Source organism: Crinia signifera, chromosome 3 (genome assembly GCF_055691185.1).
Source record: "Crinia signifera chromosome 3, ASM5569118v1, whole genome shotgun sequence".
In the NCBI taxonomy this organism is placed as follows: Eukaryota; Metazoa; Chordata; class Amphibia; order Anura; family Myobatrachidae; genus Crinia; species Crinia signifera.
The window spans coordinates 146,108,341-146,126,735 of record NC_139219.1 but is presented as its reverse complement, the minus strand read 5'-3'; the positions used below and the strand labels follow the sequence as shown (position 1 = coordinate 146,126,735).

The window sequence follows — 18,395 nt, the reverse complement described above, 5'->3', positions numbered from 1 at the left end:
GGACTGGACAGACAGGACCTTTGCAGACCTCTGGGACTGGACAGACAGGACCTTTGCAGACCTCTGGGACTGGACAGACAGGACCTTTGCAGACCTCTGGGACTGGACAGACAGGACCTTTGCAGACCTCTGGGACTGGACAGACAGGACCTTTGCAGACCTCTGGGACTGGACAGACAGGACCTTTGCAGACCTCTGGGACTGGACAGACAGGACCTTTGCAGACCTCTGGGACTTCGGGTGGACCCTCACGGACCTCTGGCACTTCGGGTGGACCCTCACGGACCTCTGGCACTTCGGGTGGACCCTCACGGACCTCTGGCACTTCGGGTGGACCCTCACGGACCTCTGGCATGGCAAGTGATAGTGTACTAAAAGAAAGGACATTGCGACTGACAGCCGACACGGCGGCTCTCAATTTATGCTCCATGACATGGGCATTAACGGACTCAGGCCCGGAGGCCACAGACTCAGGCCCGGAGGCCACAGACTCAGGCCCGGAGGCCACAGACTCAGGCCCGGAGGCCACAGACTCAGGCCCGGAGGCCACAGACTCAGGCCCGGAGGCCACAGACTCAGGCCCGGAGGCCACTGAGGCCACAGACTCAGGCCCGGAGGCCACAGACTCAGGCCCGGAGGCCACTGAGGCCACAGACTCAGGCCCGGAGGCCACTGAGGCAACAGACTCAGGCCCGGAGGCCAGGGCAATAGCGTCCTCAGGCCCGAAGGCCAGGGCAATAACGTCCTCAGGCCCGGAGGCCAGGGCAATAGCGTCCTCCTCCTGGGGCTGGACAGAACCCCCTCCTGGGGCTGGACAGACGGGACCCCCTCCTGGGGCTGGACAGACGGAACCCCCTTCAGGGGCTAGACAGACGGAACCCCCTTCAGGGGCTAGACAGACGGAACCCCCTTCAGGGGCTAGACAGACGGAACCCCCTTCAGGGGCTAGACAGACGGAACCCCCTTCAGGGGCTAGACAGACGGAACCCCCTCCTGGGGCTAGACAGACGGAACCCCCTCCTGGGGCTAGACAGACGGAACCCCCTCCTGGGGCTAGACAGACGGAACCCCCTCCTGGGGCTAGAACATCGGGCTCCTTGGCGGGGACCGGAACATCGGGCTCCTTGGCGGAGACCGGAACATCGGGCTCCTTGGCGGAGACCGGAACATCGGACCCTCTGGCGGAGACCGGAACATCGGACCCTCTGGCGGAGACCGGAACATCGGACCCTCTGGCGGAGACCGGAACATCGGACCCTCTGGCGGAGACCGGAACATCGGACCCTCTGGCGGAGACCGGAACATCGGACCCTCTGGCGGAGACCGGAACATCGGACCCTCTGGCGGAGACCGGAACATCGGACCCTCTGGCGGAGACCGGAACATCGGACCCTCTGGCGGAGACCGGAACATCGGACCCTCTGGCGGAGACCGGAACATCGGACCCTCTGGCGGAGACCGGAACATCGGACCCTCTGGCGGAGACCGGAACATCGGACCCTCTGGCGGAGACCGGAACATCGGACCCTCTGGCGGAGACCGGAACATCGGACCCTCTGGCGGAGACCGGAACATCGGACCCTCTGGCGGAGACCTGGACATCGGACCCACTGCGATATACGACATCGGCAACGACATCGGCCACCTCTCCTGGGAACACACCATCAGCTACGGGATCGGCCACCTCTCCTGGGGGCACACCATCGGCTGAGGCATCGGATGCAGCTTTGGGGAGGTGCACATCGGACACTGCTCCGGAAGCCTGCACCCTCCGATACAAGCCTGCCATAATACGGGCCAGGTCTCTGATCTGATCTTCCAGGCTTTGAGATGGGTTAGGCTCCATAATGACACACAGCAAAGTTCACTGTTCTCCCTCCAGCAAGTCGGTATGGCCAGTTATAATGTTAGGAGTCCCAATGGACTGCACGACAAGAAGCAATGATACTTGCTGGAGGAACAGACAAACGGAGGCAGGATGGATAAAAACTCACTGCTTTATCAGGTTAAATCAATCAGGAACAGGAATCAAGGTACAGGAATCAAGGTACAGGAATCAAGGTACAGGAATCAAGGTACAGGAATCAAGGTACAGGAATCAAGGTACAGGAATCAAGGCTCCAAACAACTCCCAAAAACTCCATAACTGGCCCTGAGCTCAGGGCAATAGCAGTTTTTAAACCAGAGCCAACCAATAGCTGCAGCACACAGAGACAGGCCCCTTAATGATCAGAATGTGCTGCAGCTGGGAATGGCACTCTGAGAGCAGCCCAGTCCAGCTAATTACACCAGCTGGAACTGCTCTCAGAGAACACTGCTCTGCAGGCAGAACCCACTAGCAGCACCTCTGGTCACCCACAGGTACTGCAAGGTGAACATAACAGCAGCACCTCTGTGTAACCAGAGGCACCTCAGACCAAACAAAGATAATAGTAGCCCTGGCCACACACAGGCACTGCAAGCTGGACATAACAGCAGCAGCACCTCTGTGTAACCAGAGGTACCACAGACCAAACAAGATATACATGGCAGTCCTGACAATAGCACAGCAGATTCCGTTGCGCTTTACAATAGTAGACAGTGATAAAACAAACTGGGTAACAACAGATAGACTTGGAGGTAAGAGGGCCCTGCTGCAAGCTTACAATCTACAGTAGTAGTGCATATCGTTCAGCGTATATGATCGATAATGGAGCAGGAACCCCTGGAAGCATTCCTGCCATTCTTTGTGATTTGTTCATCAGTTCCGCAATCCAATTTTGCTTATGTAATTTATAACTAGGTGTGTATTAAGGATAAAGATAAGTTTTTCATAAAACAAGATGGCCTCTTTATCTTTGTCTTTGGGCCAGATGCACTAAGCTTTAAAAGTGACAAAATGGAGAGTGATTAACAGCCAGCCAATCAGCTCCTGCCTGTCATGTTACAGGCTGTGTTTGAAAAATGTCAGGCGGGACTGAGGTAACGCATACTGTACTTTAAAATAGAATAAATTAGACTTATCTACTAATCTTTACACCCATGACTTCCTCGATTGTTAGTGTGAATCAGATGAATAATCCAAATAATTTTAATGAAATGGGATCTGAGCATATCACAAATGTCACCAAATCCCCTGGAGGCTGGAATTCATCTGCATCCACGATAACACTTCTAAAATGTGGGCGCTCCATTCTCTTACAGATCTCCAAAATGGTGAAGACTGGATACACTGCAGGACCATCCAACACCTATCATCAGCTAGGACCTACCCCTTTCCCTCATTAAATCCTTTGCTTGTTACAGTATATCAGCCTTTTCTCAAATTGCTTTCCTAGATTCCTTACATAAAAGTACTATTTAAAGTGTGATGATATGTATAAATGTAAATATCCCTGGCACTGTATTGTGGTATGCGCACACGGAATGTGGGCATGCTGTGAGTGATGGGGCAGGCCTCCTAGCCAGCCCCATGTCTCTGTATGCTGCGTGACTGTGCAGAGCACCAGGAGGTGGAGCTGCATGGCTAACCCCTGTCTATGTGAGCCAGGGAGAGTGCTCCACCAGCCCTGGTCTCTGTGTGTGGCCAGAACAGCCCATCAGGCCATTGGCCCTTGTGGCCTTTTCCAGTAGTGTCAGATGGGCGGTCTGTCCCTAAATAATTCTATTTTTCTCATTCAGACATGTCTCTGTGATACTGTATGTGAAATTTTCTATAATTAGATTCTTTTGAAAAAGACTACAGAGCAGGGACAAAACGTTGCTGTAATGTATTACATTGCAATTACCTGCACCATCAGATTGTTAAAATGTTCCTTCTGTTGCTGCAGGAGTTCTTGCTGCCATTTTACCTCCTTGCTGAGCTGCTCTTCCCTCTCCTTGACACTGTAAAGCTGAGCGACGCTCGTAGAACTTTGTGTATAATTTTCTTCCTTAAGTGCCCTTTGCTGTAATAGACACAAAGCAGCATTTAAGCATGCACCCACAAAACTCACACAATGCATCTTGGATACATTTTTTTACTATAGCAGCAATAGTAAATAGTCACTGTAAATCAGGGTTGCCTATCCTCCCGGATTGGCCAGGAGGGTCCCTGCCCACCCGAAAAGTGGGCAATCCTCCCGAATTCTGCCTCACCCTCCCGATCTCCCCAGCAGTTGCCCAGCCGCGATTCTTTTCGCCGAGAGGGGCGGGGCTTAATACGCAAATAGTGCAGTTTAGCCCTGCCCCTCCGAGAGGCCCCGCAAATCGGGGTATTTCCAGTGCTGGGGGCGGGGATTGATGACGTCTTTGTTAGACATTTGCACAAATTATTCAAAATACAATAATGCAACTCATCTTGCTGTAAGCCTCAGCATTAGAAACATTCTACAAATGCCCTGAACAAATATATATATATATATATATATATATGTATGGAATGCATGTGCATAACAAATTGGTTGGAGTATCAGCAGAAGCGGAATGACACCCACACAGTACAGTTTCTGAGTCACCTCTTTTCTCAGGTGTGTAAATAAGTACTTCAGGTGTGAATCATTACGTAGACAGTCAATAGGTGGACAAGCAGGTGGACACATAAAAAGGTCAACATGGTCAAAAGGTGGACACGGAAAAGGTGTCTATGTTGCCATAGGTCAACATGGACACCAAATTAGTGTACTGCGTCCCTCTATGCCAGGGGTCCTCAAACTTTTTAAATAGGGAACCAGTTCACTGTCCCTCAGACTGTTGGAGGGCCGGACTATAGTAAAAACAGAAACGGCAGCCACCACAACAGACAGGCGTGGGGGATGTACAGTGCATGCTGCGTAGTGTACATATATATATATATATATATATATATATATATATGTGTACATATATATAATTTTAAATACATTTATTTATATTAGTATAAAAAAGAAGGCACCTCTAACAATAAGAAATCAGTCAAGAGTAGACTGTGTGAGGACTGGGATACTGTCTGTCCATACAGTGTCTGCTCAGTGCCACTGCTCCCTCCCTGCTGGCTTCCCGTCCGGCTTCTCTCTCTGGAAGCTACTCTCCTCTCTCCAGCGTGTGACGTAATGACGTCAAAGGCATAGGAGAAGCTTAAGCAGGAGAGAGGCAGGGAGACGGGTTGGACCAGCAGACACTGCTGCTTCCCCTGATGTCCCAGGCCACGCCCCCGCCCGCCCATTCGCCAGCCAGCTTTGAGGCAAGTGAGTGACTGACTGATTGCCGCGCGCCTCCCTTGTTGAGCCAGCGCTTGGGCTATTGACATAACCCGGTGGGCCGCATAAAAGTCCTCAGCGGGCCGCATCTGGCTCGCGGGCCGTAGTTTAAGGACCCCTGCTCTATGCCCACTGGGATGGTAAAGTCTTTTTTTTTTTTTAATCATGGAAAACTCATAGACTATTCATGTTGACCTTTTGACCATGTCAACCTAATGCATGTCGATTTTTGTATCAGTTTTTTGCCTGTCAACCAATAGTGGCTGTTGCCCTAATGACGCAAACCGAGTACACTGAAAAGTGCTTGCTGCCCCATAGGGTAGCGGGCCAGGGGCTATTTCAGACCTGATTGTTGGGCTGCTCATCTTCAGAGCCCAGCGATTCGTTAGTCACCTCCCTGCCAGAGTGAATTCCTGCCCCTGTGCACGGCTGCAAATGTGAACGCAGCCTTGCAAACACGGGGAAATCCCTGCAATCACTCACCATCAAATGGATCCCCCATCACACCCCATGTGTGCAGCTGTCTGAGTAGCCTGTGACTTACTCAGCATTGCAGTGAAGGAGGGTAGATCAGGGGCGGGAGTTCTTCCTTTCCATGGCCCTTATTCTGATTGACGCGGACTTTACCGCATTCTTACGGATCGCGTCTTTTCGCCGTCTGCGCATGCGTGGAGAACGCAACGCGCATGTGCCACGCCTAGACTCCGTACCAGTTCGGCAAAATCCCGTCCAAAACTGTTGCCCGCAATCAGTCGGGAAATATGGGCGTATTATGGGCGTCATGCGGAATGGCACATGGGCGTAGTTTCAAAGTGGGCAAAACGGGGCGGAAACATGGGCGGACACGGGGGAGTACACTTATGTTGGGGGGCGTACATTCGGAAACCACTCCGAATGCACGCGATCAAAAAGGGCAGAAATGTGCGGTGTCCACAAGTGTACTATTGCTTTGCGTACACCACTCGTTCATGCGGTAGGCGAACGTACGCCTAATGACTACAACCATTAACACCTGAACCCAATAGAATCTACTCCTTTACTCATTACTCACTAATAGGACGCTTGTCAGTGCTTTAATTGAAACCATTGCTGCTTCAAGGAACCCGTACTAAACACCCACATATGCTGTACTTGTCAGACACTTTCAAACTGCTAACAATGGACATGACAGAATATTAATACTAGCAATACACATGTGTATTTGACATGTACTCATGAAACCACACATTTTGGGTAAAGTAAACACATTTATTTATATTCATGTCACAGTCAATGGCAGTGTGATGCAATGACCATAAAATAATACATACAAACAATAAACAACATGGCAGGAATGCCGCAAAATAAATAATAATACAAAACAAATATAATTGCACACAGATGGACTCCAGCACCTCCTATGTGCCACTGCACATGCAGCCAGTGGGAAATGATGAGGCTGCTGGCCCTTCTACAGCAGGGCAAGCTGCACCTGACCATTCAACAGCAGGGCACCCTACACCTGGCCCTTCTGCAGCAGGCCAACCTGCAGCTGGCTCATATGCACCATCAGCAGAATCATTTGGAACACAACCGGGGACTTCACAAGATAGTACCATGGCCATCACTTCAAGTACAGCTGACAGTAATGCCAGGCAAAAGAGGGCAACAGGGGAACCACAAAGGACATATGAAGCAAGGGCTCAGCTGGTTCCCCTCAGCACGTGATTGGACACAAGAAGCTGACACACACAGCACAATGGAAGATTTGGGAACACATAACGGCAGAGATTAATGCAGCCACAAGTTCATTTCCGACCACGTTTGGCCTTGGTAGGCTCCTTGGCCTGTGCAGCAGCTCTTCGGGGACGGCCAGATGCTGGGGCAGGTGGAGCAGATGATGTGGAGGGGTTGGCTGGTCTACCCCTCCTGCCAGCAGGGAGTGTTGCCGCTGGTAATGCACCAGAAACGGATGCCATTAGGACCCTGTTGCTGGTAACCAGCTCCACCATAAGCTCATTATGGTGGAGGAGGAGATCATTTTGGCGGGTGGCTTGCTCGGCCAGCACCTGAGCACTTGCAGCCATGGCCTGCATGCTCGCAGCCATGGACTGCTGGGTGCTGACCAAGCTCGCCAGGATCTCCTCGGTCCTACGCACCCGTTCTGATGCCAAGTCTCCCTGCTGGTTGATGTCCCCAAGCACCTCGGCCAAGGCGGCCAAATCGGCTTGGCCCGATGCCTGCTGCTGCACAGGCCTACCTCTGGGGCCAGGTGGCACGGACTCCTCCACCTCCTGAACAGAGTCGTCACCAAGCGGTGGGGTGTCTGTGGGCAAAGATAAACACAATTAGGAGACATTCTACGATAATTACTTGCACAAGTTTATGGCATGACCAATATTTACCTTCCAGAAAAGACGCAAACACTTCAGCTGGGGCCTCGCTATCCATAGTGCTCACCCCCCGGATCTCCTCAACTGATATGCAGCTCTCGGCCATCACCTCCAGGGGGGTGAGCTCTAGCCCTGATGGCATGGGGCCGGCCCCAGATGTCTGGCTGTGGTCCCACCGCTTGGTCAGCTTCCTCTTCAGGTTGGTTTTGAAGTCCTGCCACCTGCAATGTAAGTTGACATATTAATACATGTCACTCCCAATGTTAGCTGTTGCAGCCATTGCTCTGTGCTACATATTACAACATGTGATTATTGTCCCATATATAATATTACATGCAACTATGATATCAACCGTTACAATACACATTCACAATCACCCTACTCTAACTCACAATGAAATTACATGGCAATAATGTATGTGTATCGTAACAACCTCACGGGCCATTTGCTAAATGCATCTAAGCATCAATTCAATCATTACTTGGCTATTACTGGCCACATGTATCACAAAACAACTTGCCTCTTCTTCACATGGTCCGTCTCACGAACTTGTGGCGCTACTTCATTAATCTCTGCCGTTATCTGTTCCCAAATCTTCCATCTGCGTGTGTGTGTCAGCCTCTCGGATGGACACTCTATCCAATCACGTGCTCGGGGAACCAGGATGGCCAGCTCCTGTGCTTCATATGCCTTATTTTTTTTGGGTGGTTCCGCTGTTGCACTGGCTCGCCCCTTGCCACGTCCCTGGCCACGCCCCCTGGCACCAGTCGCTGCACTTGAAGTGCTGGCCATGGTACTACCTTGTGAAGTCCCCTGTTGTGTTCCAAACAATTCTGCTGATGGTGGATATGAGCCAGCTGCAGGTTGGCCTGCTGCAGAAGGGCCAGGTGTAGGTTGCCCTGCTGTAGAATGGTCAGGTGCAGGTTCCCCTGCTGGAGAAGGGCCAGCAGCCTCCTCATTACCCACTGCCCGCATGTGCAGTGGCACATAGGTGGTGCTGGAGTCCATCTGGTCAAATAGTTGCTGCAGCACTGGGTCCACCTCTGGTTGGGATCCAGACATGTTAGCAACAACATTGTCACCTTCTAATACACCTTTATATACTGTTTGTGTAATCTGTTTGGCGGACATCAGCGGCAGCTGCGTTCCGTGCGTGAGCGTACGTCGCTGGTTTTTCGCGCCGCATACGGTGGCGGAAATTCCATTGTGTAAAACCTGGCGAAAGTTCGACATGAAATACTGGTCACCAATGCTAACATTGCATAGAATCTTCTGATACACCTGTGACTATTGCTCAATACACATGCTATTTGCTAGCATGACATGACATTTCATTCATGACTACTGTGGTATTGTGGCGTTTTAGTGCAAGCTAAAAGTAGCCCATTCCCTTAGAGAATCCAGGCCACAAGTCATGCAATACTCATCTCTACTGTTATAGACCACACATGTGAGAGCCCTATAAATAATGTCTTCCTGCTAGAATCATTTGTCTTCAGATCTGGACTTGTCAGGGTCTAAGGTAAGCTCTTCCATGCTCCTTGTAGATATGATATCCATTAACAATGTAAGTGTATGAATGTATGCACTATTGCCTCACTGACTACAGATTGTTGGGCCAGCAAAGTGGTGTATTATTATTGCAACATGTCACATGTTCACTATTTCACTCACAGGGCTTAAACCTGTGTGGGTTCATCTATTGCAGGACAACATGTCCCAGCAATAGATGAAATGTGTCATAGTACATGATGTCGGCAAAAAATGCTGACACCTTTATCTGTGTGTTTTGGACGGTGTGTATTGAGTTCATATTATTGTGTCATCATTAGAGAGTCAAATGGATCTGCGGGATTTCATGGGGCGCCCATCTATTGTACGTATTGAAGGCTACAAATCTATTTGTAGTGGGATATGGCCATTATGTGCATAGGTGCATCAGTATTTATGTTCATTTCTTTATAGGTTGCTGAAGCTATTATGCGCTACATGGAGAGGAGGCTAAGGGCACTTGCGGCTCTCCCCACTCGTCGGCCAAGGAGGCCAGGACGTGCTAGAATCTATCGCACACGGGTGACTCTGTTTGCTATGCCCGATGATGAGGTACTTACTAGGTACCGGTTACCGCCACATGTCATTCTGGATCTGCTCACCTTAATTCAGAGCGATCTGGAACCTCTACACGGGATCACGACAGCAATTCCGCCTCACACACAGCTGCTGGCGGTGTTGCATTTCTGCGCCTCAGGATCATTCCAACAAGTAGTGGCAGTACTTGCTGGAATATCTCAGCCGGCCTTCTGCCGAATCCTGAGGCGTGTGACGTCGGCCATGTTCAGGCGCAAGGGGCACTTCATGGCCATGACATTTGCCACCGAGACCCTGCGCAGAAGCCAGCAGGCCTTCCATCAAATTGCTGGCTTCCCTAATGTGATAGGGGCTGTGGATGGCACCCATGTACCATTTGTGCCTCCATCTCGAAGTGAGAAGATATATAGGAACCGCAAATTGTTCCACTCACTGAACGTGATGGTGGTATGTGGCCCATCCATGGAGATTCTCGCCTTTAACTCGAAGTTTCCCGGAAGTGCCCATGACTCTCATGTCATCCGACAAACCGGGATATGGCATAGACTCCAAGAGCTGGAAGGCCGTGATGCGTGGGTTCTGGGTGACTCCGGTTACCCATGTACGCCCTGGCTACTTACGCCGTACAGCTACCCAGCACCGGGCCCACAGGAGGCATTCAATCGGGCGCATGTTGCCACCAGGCAAGTGGTGGAGCGCTCAATTGGCCTTTTAAAAGGTCGATTTAGAGTGCTCCACCGCACTGGTGGTGACTTACAATATGCGCCTGAAATGGTGTCGAGGATCGTGGGCCTGTGTATATTTTTCCACAACATTGCTGTGCGGCGTGAGATACCCTTTGATGAGTGGGAGGTACCATCTGAGCCGCAAGATCCGCCCATGCGCCCATCCCGCGCCCCTGAATGCCGGAGGGGATACCAGCTGCGGGACTCTGTGGCGCAAAGATACTTCAGGTACATGTTATTGAGTTGACAGAACACACCAATTATTGTACAAATCACCCCTTCAAATAAGTACAGTGTGTTAGTTGTCAGTGTTACAACACGAAAATTAGCCAGCCTGCCCTCCTAATGGCAAAGAAATAGGAGATATTTATCATATGTGCTTAGTTTGGGGGGAAGATAAATATTGGTGCTAATTATTATACCTTGTTAAAGGGATCTTATGTGTTTGTTATATCTTCATTATTGTAGTTGATACTATCCCTGATGACTGGTGAGTACATTGATTTATTCTGTAATGTGTTTTGGATTTTTTCATGTGTTGATGTCTGATTTGTTTGCAGATATATATATATATATATATATATATATATATATATATATATATATCTATATATATGATATTAGAATTTATTCACATGTTTCAACATTTCAAGGAGCAGGCAGGCAGGCAGGCAGGCAGGCAGGCAGGCAGGCAGGGCTGTTGTATAATGCTGGTCTCAGGATACCTGCAAGTGTGTGTATGTGTCTTTTACACATAAATGTACGCATACACATAGATGCATAGAGTAAATAATGCTAAGTACAGCTATGCGTTGCTAAGCTATAGCACGCGTTGCTTGGCGGAGCGAGGCGTCATTGGATTTGCTAAGTGCATACACACTGTGTTTTATATATATCAGATTTGTTCATTGCCATACATCAACACTACTGTTTTGAAGGCAAGCGAATTTTTCACCATTTGTGTTGGCGCAGAGACGCTGTTCATGTAAAGATGAACAATAAAGTTATTAACACAAATAACTGTGATCAACCAATGCCACCAGCTGATTGGTTGATAGATGCCATTGTCAACATGGCGGAGACACGAAGGGCAGAACCCTTCACACATGCGGAGCTGAGGGTTCTTGTCTCCGTCATGGAGACAAGGCTGGGCCGTGCAGGGCCCTTCATAACCAACAGGCATAAGCGGAGGGCCTATGCAGCGGCAGGGCGCCGAATTTACGCCCGCACTCGGGTGCGGAGGTCCCTCGGGCAGCTGGAGAGGCGGTGGTCGGACCTCCGCAGGCGCCAGCCCCAGCTGCTTGAGCAACTCAGGGGCGAAATTGCTGAATGTGAGTATTTTAGCTATGAAATTTCGCACTTACAACATAGCATATATAAACAATAAAATGTGTCTCATGATAAGTGGGTGTCCATGGGTTTAAAAGTCCATAGACTGTTATGTGTGCTTCTTCCTGGTTAACATGCAGTCATGTGGCTTTTATATGTAATGCCATAGCATTGAGGATTATGATGCATACAATGTGCCAGATCTAATATGTGTTACACATTGCTAAATGCCTGGGTTGTAATGTGTGAACAAATTACTACCAATCACATACTACTTTAAATGTCACAATTTTGAATCCATTAACAGTAAGGAGCTACTTTCCTGCATCGTTTGCCATCATTATCACCCTTCCATGTATGTCTTGTTATGGATTAATACATGTGCCCCAATGACCCCACATTGACCATGATGTTTTTTTCTAACACACAGCACGAGCCCAAGCACAACAGGCCCGTGAAGAGGCGGAGGCTGCCCTGGCACAGGAGGAGGCCCAAGACCAGGAGGAGGAGGTGGCGGCAATGGTGGAGGAGGAGGAAGTGGAGGAGGAGGAGATGGTGGTGGAGGAGGAGGAGGTGGTGGAGGAGGATGTGGAAGCGGAGTTGGTTGCGGAGGAGGAGGTGTTGGTGGCGGAGGAGGAGGTGGAGGAGGAGGTGGTGGTGGAGGAGGAGGAGGAGGAGGAGGAGGAGGAGGAGGTGTTGGAGGAGGAGGAGGTGTTGGAGGAGGAGGAGGTGTTGGAGGAGGAGGAGGTGTTGGAGGAGGAGGAGGTGTTGGAGGAGGAGGTTGTTGGTGCAGAGGAGCTGGCGGAGGAGGGTTCGGAGGAGGCCACGGTTGCCCCGGAGGACTCGGATGATGAAGGGGAGGAGGCGTGCCAGGCCCCGGAAGATCAGCAGATCGGTATGTTAACATAATGCATCATTCATGAAGTAGTTGTACTGGTATTTTTTATGTAGCACTGGTGATAAAAAAATTTTTTCCCATACTATTCATATAGACCCCAAAGTGGGTAGCTACAGATACAGGTACGGGTTAGATGGGGTGTCCAAGGCATCCCTTTCATCCAGGACACCTCTGAATTACACCGGTTTGTGGGATGGCGTGGAGCTCCATTTTGACTGCCACATAACCGTTGTAGTTAAACAGGATCCTGGCGTAAAGGGATGAGTGGATCATTTGTGGATTAAATTCACCTGCTGCAAGCGTTGATTATGACCCATCAAATAGTGGAATCTATATTGTTGGTGAATGTTATTTATAAACTCTAGGATGTATGCTATAAATGGAGTATGTCCCGGCCTACCTTGGAATGGAGTCAGAAGTTGCCAGTGTCCCAGGAGCCTCCTCTACCTAAACACCCCCTGTAGTTCTGATTTTTATTTTTCCCTCACAGATTTGTAGGTTGCTTTAGACAGAATTATGATTTTGAGGATGTGTACTGTGCATTCCTGACATTTGCATTACTCCCATGCCACGAACCATCACTGAACTTAGACTGAGCAGATTGTGACAAGTTCTTATTGACGGAGGCCATGACCTGCTTGTCATTGGTTAGTCATGGGTGGGTTGTGACTGAGAAGAAACAATATGACTGTTATGTCTTCTGCAGAGTAAAGGGTATAGGCCGAAAAAGACAGTATGTAGTAAATAAGTTAGCATGTATGTATATATGTATGTGTCATATCTATTTATCTATGTGTGTCTCTATCTCTCTACATCATGGGTCCTCAAACTGCGGCCCTCCAGATGTTGTGAAACTACAAATCCCGGCATGCCTTGCCACAGTTTTAACACTTCCTTATAGCAAAACTGTGGCAAGGCATGCTGGGATTTGTAGTTTCACAACATCTGGAGGGCCGCAGTTTGAGGACCCATGCTCTACATAGATATATATATATATACACACATGTCACCAAGCATTTGTGCAATTTATGTCGCAGTATGTGAAATGTATGCAAGAATAACATGACTAATTGTTGCCCCTTTGACATGCCCACAGATGACACCACACCGGCAGATGAGGGGGTGCGTGGGGCCCTCCTGCGACTGGAGCACCATCTGTGGCTGGCTCAAGCAGACCTGCAGGACCTGAAAGATCAGCTTCTTTAAATGATAATTTTCTATTTTTTTTTAGTTATGTTAATTGTGTGGTTTAATAAATTCTTTATGCAAGTTCACAGTTGTTGGTTTTATTTGCACTTTAAATAGTATATGTGTAGATTGTTTATAATCTTTTACACAGGGTGTAATACAAACCATTGCACTTCAATTGCTGTAAGGGTTAATGTGTGCAATGCATGTGTTAGGCATGCTTGTAAGGATATATTGGAATCTAATTGATTCCAATTCCAAATAAGCAGTTTTTTATGAGGATAGGTAATTGAATAAGTGGGTCATGTGATGTATAGCAGAAGATACTTCATAGTGGGTTGTTTGGCGTAAATACTCCGCTTACGTGCGGTAGCACCGCTTGGCTCCCGTTCGGATGCGGTATTCCCGAGCATACTCTGTAATACTCTGTAATACCGTGCCGAATCGGAGTGTTTCTCCCGCACACGCATGCTTTGTATGTCGTCCGTAAACACGCCCTGTTCTTAAAGAGTGAGTCCGTCCGAATGCGGAGGACCCGTGGGCGTTTCTACGGACGATGGCCGCACGCGGCAAAACACCGTGGCGTGCGGACCGCACCGTAAGAATGCGGGAATATCCGCACCGATCAGAATAAGGGCACATGTTGGGGGTCCACCTGCATTTTACAATGTCACTCCAAGAAAATTGCTGGTTGCCTCCCCTAAACACCGACTGCCTGTCAATCATGTTGCGTACAGCCAGTAATGAAAAGCCGTCACTGGCTTTCATCGCAGGATGACCTTGCTCATCGGCAGGTCTTTGAACCGGTCTGAGTTAGGCCACATTTTCAGCAAATTTGGCCTAAAACCAACCTGCAAAGGATGAGAGATCGGGTACCGTTGCCTGCATTTAAACTATGGTTTCAACTGGTCTGGGGTACACAAGTATAATCCATGAATTGGCTGGGAAAATGCAATATGAATTTGGAATTGAATATCAAACTGAAATCGCAGAGCAAATTTGCTGGGAAACAGCTGTGGAACCTAAATCCGAATTGGATTGTTCGAGTTTGTTTTGTTTTCTTTTAATGCTGTCCCTTTGTTTTATCAACAAGCAATTTCTAAACTTAAGGTGCCCATACACGCTGTGATCATTGCATGCGTTTTGAACTTTTAAAGTTCAAAATGCATCGCATTGGATAGAATCGCACCATGTACCTGCGGGGATGCCATGCGATGCGCGTCCCCGCAGGTACAATATTGTATAGCATAAAAAATATCTACAGGCAGTACTTTTTGTGCTACACTGCATCGCATCACTTTTGTAGTACATGCGATGCGATGCGATGTACATTACTTACCTATAACATTTTTTAAAAGGCTAAAATCGCATTGCATCCCCCTTCAAGTGCCAAAATCGCACGGCACAAATAAAGTACAAAATGCACAGCACACATATCGGCACGTGTATGGGCATCTTGAGGTACGGTAATTACCTGAATGTGTAAAGCAAAGTCTCCTAGAAAACTACAGTAGCTGTCTCTTTCCAGTGTCATCTCTATAATGGGTCCATGGGGGCCTACACCATACTACCTGCACCCATGTTTTAGACTTGCCAGTGGTGGCTTTCAGACAGCGCTTCTGCACTGTGAACGCATCAGCAGGCACACACATAGGGGCCGAATTCAGTCCCTGCCCTGATGGTGAGAGTTTGCGCATGTGCACACCCCGACAGCTAAAAGCTTAGGTGAGTTACACACTTGCTGGGCTGTTCGCTGCAGGGAGGGAGGGCCGAGGCAAAAACGGGGCTTGCACATGGGAACGTGGGCAGACCGATGCCTGCTGGCAGGGCCGTTTCTAGAGGCGGACAAGCCGTGCAGCTGCCCCGGGCGCCGCACGGCTTGTCCGCCTCTGTTAAATAGCAGGGGCGCCTGGCAGCTCCCCCCTTCCTCCTCTTCTAACCGTGCCCCGCCCCCGCCACAGCAGATATCGTTCCGTTCGGAGGGGAGGGGAGCGCATCACGCATCTCTTCTTCCCCTGACTATGTCACTCACTGACAGAGCTCGCGGGCCGGCAGCCAATCAGGAGCCAGCCCGCGAGATATGATTGTCTGTCGGCACAATCACAGAGTCTGGGACATAGTGAAGTGAAGGGGAAGGAGAGACGCGCTGCGTGATGCGCTCCCCTCCCCTTTCCTCCCCTGGGAAGCAGCAGCGGCGATGGAGGCGGCGGGGGACCCGGAGACCTGGACTCTGCTCTCCCCGGCAGCAGCAACAACAGCGGTGAGTTGTGCTGCTGCTGGGATAATATGTTCTGGCACTGGGGGCACCTATATGTCTGGCACTGGGGGCGAATATATGTCTGGCACTGTGGGGGCATGTCTGTCACTGGGCATATATGTGGCACTGTGGGGGCATATATGTGGCACTGTGGGGGCATATATGTGGCACTGTGGGCATATGTGTCACTGTTGGGGTATTTATGTGTGGCACTGGGGGGCATATATGTCTGACACTGTTGGGGTATATATGTCTGGCACTGTGGGGGCATGTTGTCACTTGGCAAATATGTGGCACTGTGGGGGCATATGTAGCACTGTTGGGGTATATATGTGTGGCACTGGGGGGGGCATATATCTCTGGCACTGTTGGGGCATATATGTCTGGCACTGTGGGGGCATGTTTGTCACTGCGCATATATGTGGCACTGTGGGGGCATATATGTGGCACTGTGGGGGCATATATGTGTGGCATTGTGGGGGTATATATGTGGCACTGTGGGGGCATATATGTGGCACTGTGGGGGTATATATGTGTGGCACTGGGGGCATATATGTGGCACTGTGGGGGTATATATGTGTGTCACTGTGGGAGCATATCTGGCGCTGGGGGGCATACCTAGCACTATGGAGGCATATATGTGTGGCATATCTGACACTGTGGGGGCATATCTGGCACTAGTAATCGGCATCAGTTGTGTGGCAGCGGCGTGTGGGGCATTATGTGTAATGGGCATTACGGTGTGTGGGGAGTATTGTGTAATTGCCATCACGGTGTGGGGTCTAATGGGCATCATGGTGTGCGGTATAATGCGTAATTTTCATCACGGTGTGCAGCGTAATATGTAATTGTCATCACGGTGTGCAGCGTAATATGTAATTGTCATCACGGTGTGCAGCGTAATATGTAATTGTCATCACGGTGTGCAGCGTAATATGTAATTGTCATCACGGTGTGCGGCCTAATATGTATTTGTCATCACGCTGTGCGGCGTAATGTGTAATTGGCATCATGGTGTGCGGCGTAATGTGTAATTGGCATCATGGTGTGCGGCGTAATATGTAATTGTCATCATGGTGTGCGGCGTAATGTGTAATTGGCATCATGGATAAACAGTGTATAATGATTTAAGTAGTCTGTCATTGTTTGGCCTTGATCTGTGAGGTGTACTAGGTCACTGTGTGGGCCTTTATATTTTCAGCCCGCCAACTTAAGTGCGGAAGGACAATGACAATTCCTGCATTATCCAATGTCTGGTCATGCAGGTTGCAAAAGTGAGATGTAAGGTGATTGTTTTCCTGCTAGACCACACCCCTTTTTAACATTAAGCCACACCGTTTTGGTAAGCCCCACCCCTATTTCGCCGCGCGCGCCTTTGGCGCGCGCAATTTATTCACTACCATATTCTGGGGAGGGGGGGCGCATTTTTTCTTCTTCGCCCTGGGAGTAAGATTGTCTAGAAACGGCCCTGCCTGCTGGTGCAGGCGGCTGACATCACAGGACATCAGCCGCCGCCCCGTGTTCATCCTAGTGCTCGTAAATAAAAGTTGAGACTGACTTATTTGCGAAGGTAGGAGAGATCATACGATGGTCTAAATGATTTCTCCTGTTAGAGGAGGCATGCGAGGGGATGTGTTCTTGTTACACATCCCCTTGCTTGTTACCAAGGGGAATTGTGGCGGCGGGGTGGGTGTTTGGATGGTGGTGGGCAGCTGCTTAGCGAGCAGTTATAAATAACTACAGGTTGAGTATCCCGTATCCGAATATCCGTTATCCGAATTATTCCGAAAACCATACATTCCAGAAAGTGAAAAAAAAAATGTTTTTTTGCTAAAAACTCACTGGGGACATCTGTAACAGCACTACTGGTGACATGATATGTAACTGGCACTATATATGTGCAAGAAAATGACTGCTTGGCATTCAAATTCAATATCTGAGATAGTACACAAATTTTGTTTCATGTTTTGAAACCTTGTTTTTTGAACAAATAAAATATATTTGTGTGCATTTCATGTGGTAATAAAATATATATGTGTGTATTTTATGTGTTTATACAGCATAAATGCAAGATACTTCAAAATACATCATTTAAATATTAAAATATTCTGAAATACGGAATAATCCGCTATCCAAAATTCTCCTGGTCCCGAGCATTTTGGATACGGGATACTCAACCTGTATATAGTCTACAGAGCAGGGAGGCGCTGGGCAGGAGTGGCACTCTCTCTGCTCTGCATCCTGCTGCTGTCTAGCTGCTGTGCTTGTCTCACAGAAGCGCCTCAAACCCCCACGAGAGCGTCCGAAGAGGGGATGGGCTACATTGAACTGGGGGTGGATCTA

At 49.2% G+C, this 18,395-nt stretch overlaps 1 protein-coding gene across 4 annotated transcripts in view; it reads right to left on the bottom strand.

The window, feature by feature from the left end:
• Positions 1–18,395, bottom strand: part of LOC146063853 (uncharacterized) — a 91,606-nt gene that overhangs the window by 33,992 nt on the left and 39,219 nt on the right. For all 4 annotated transcript variants that reach the window (XM_083176674.1, XM_083176676.1, XM_083176675.1 and 1 more), the window contains one exon: positions 3,768–3,926. In XM_083176674.1, coding sequence (XP_083032800.1) covers positions 3,768–3,926 — 159 coding nt within the window. The remainder of the gene's footprint in view (positions 1–3,767; positions 3,927–18,395) is intronic.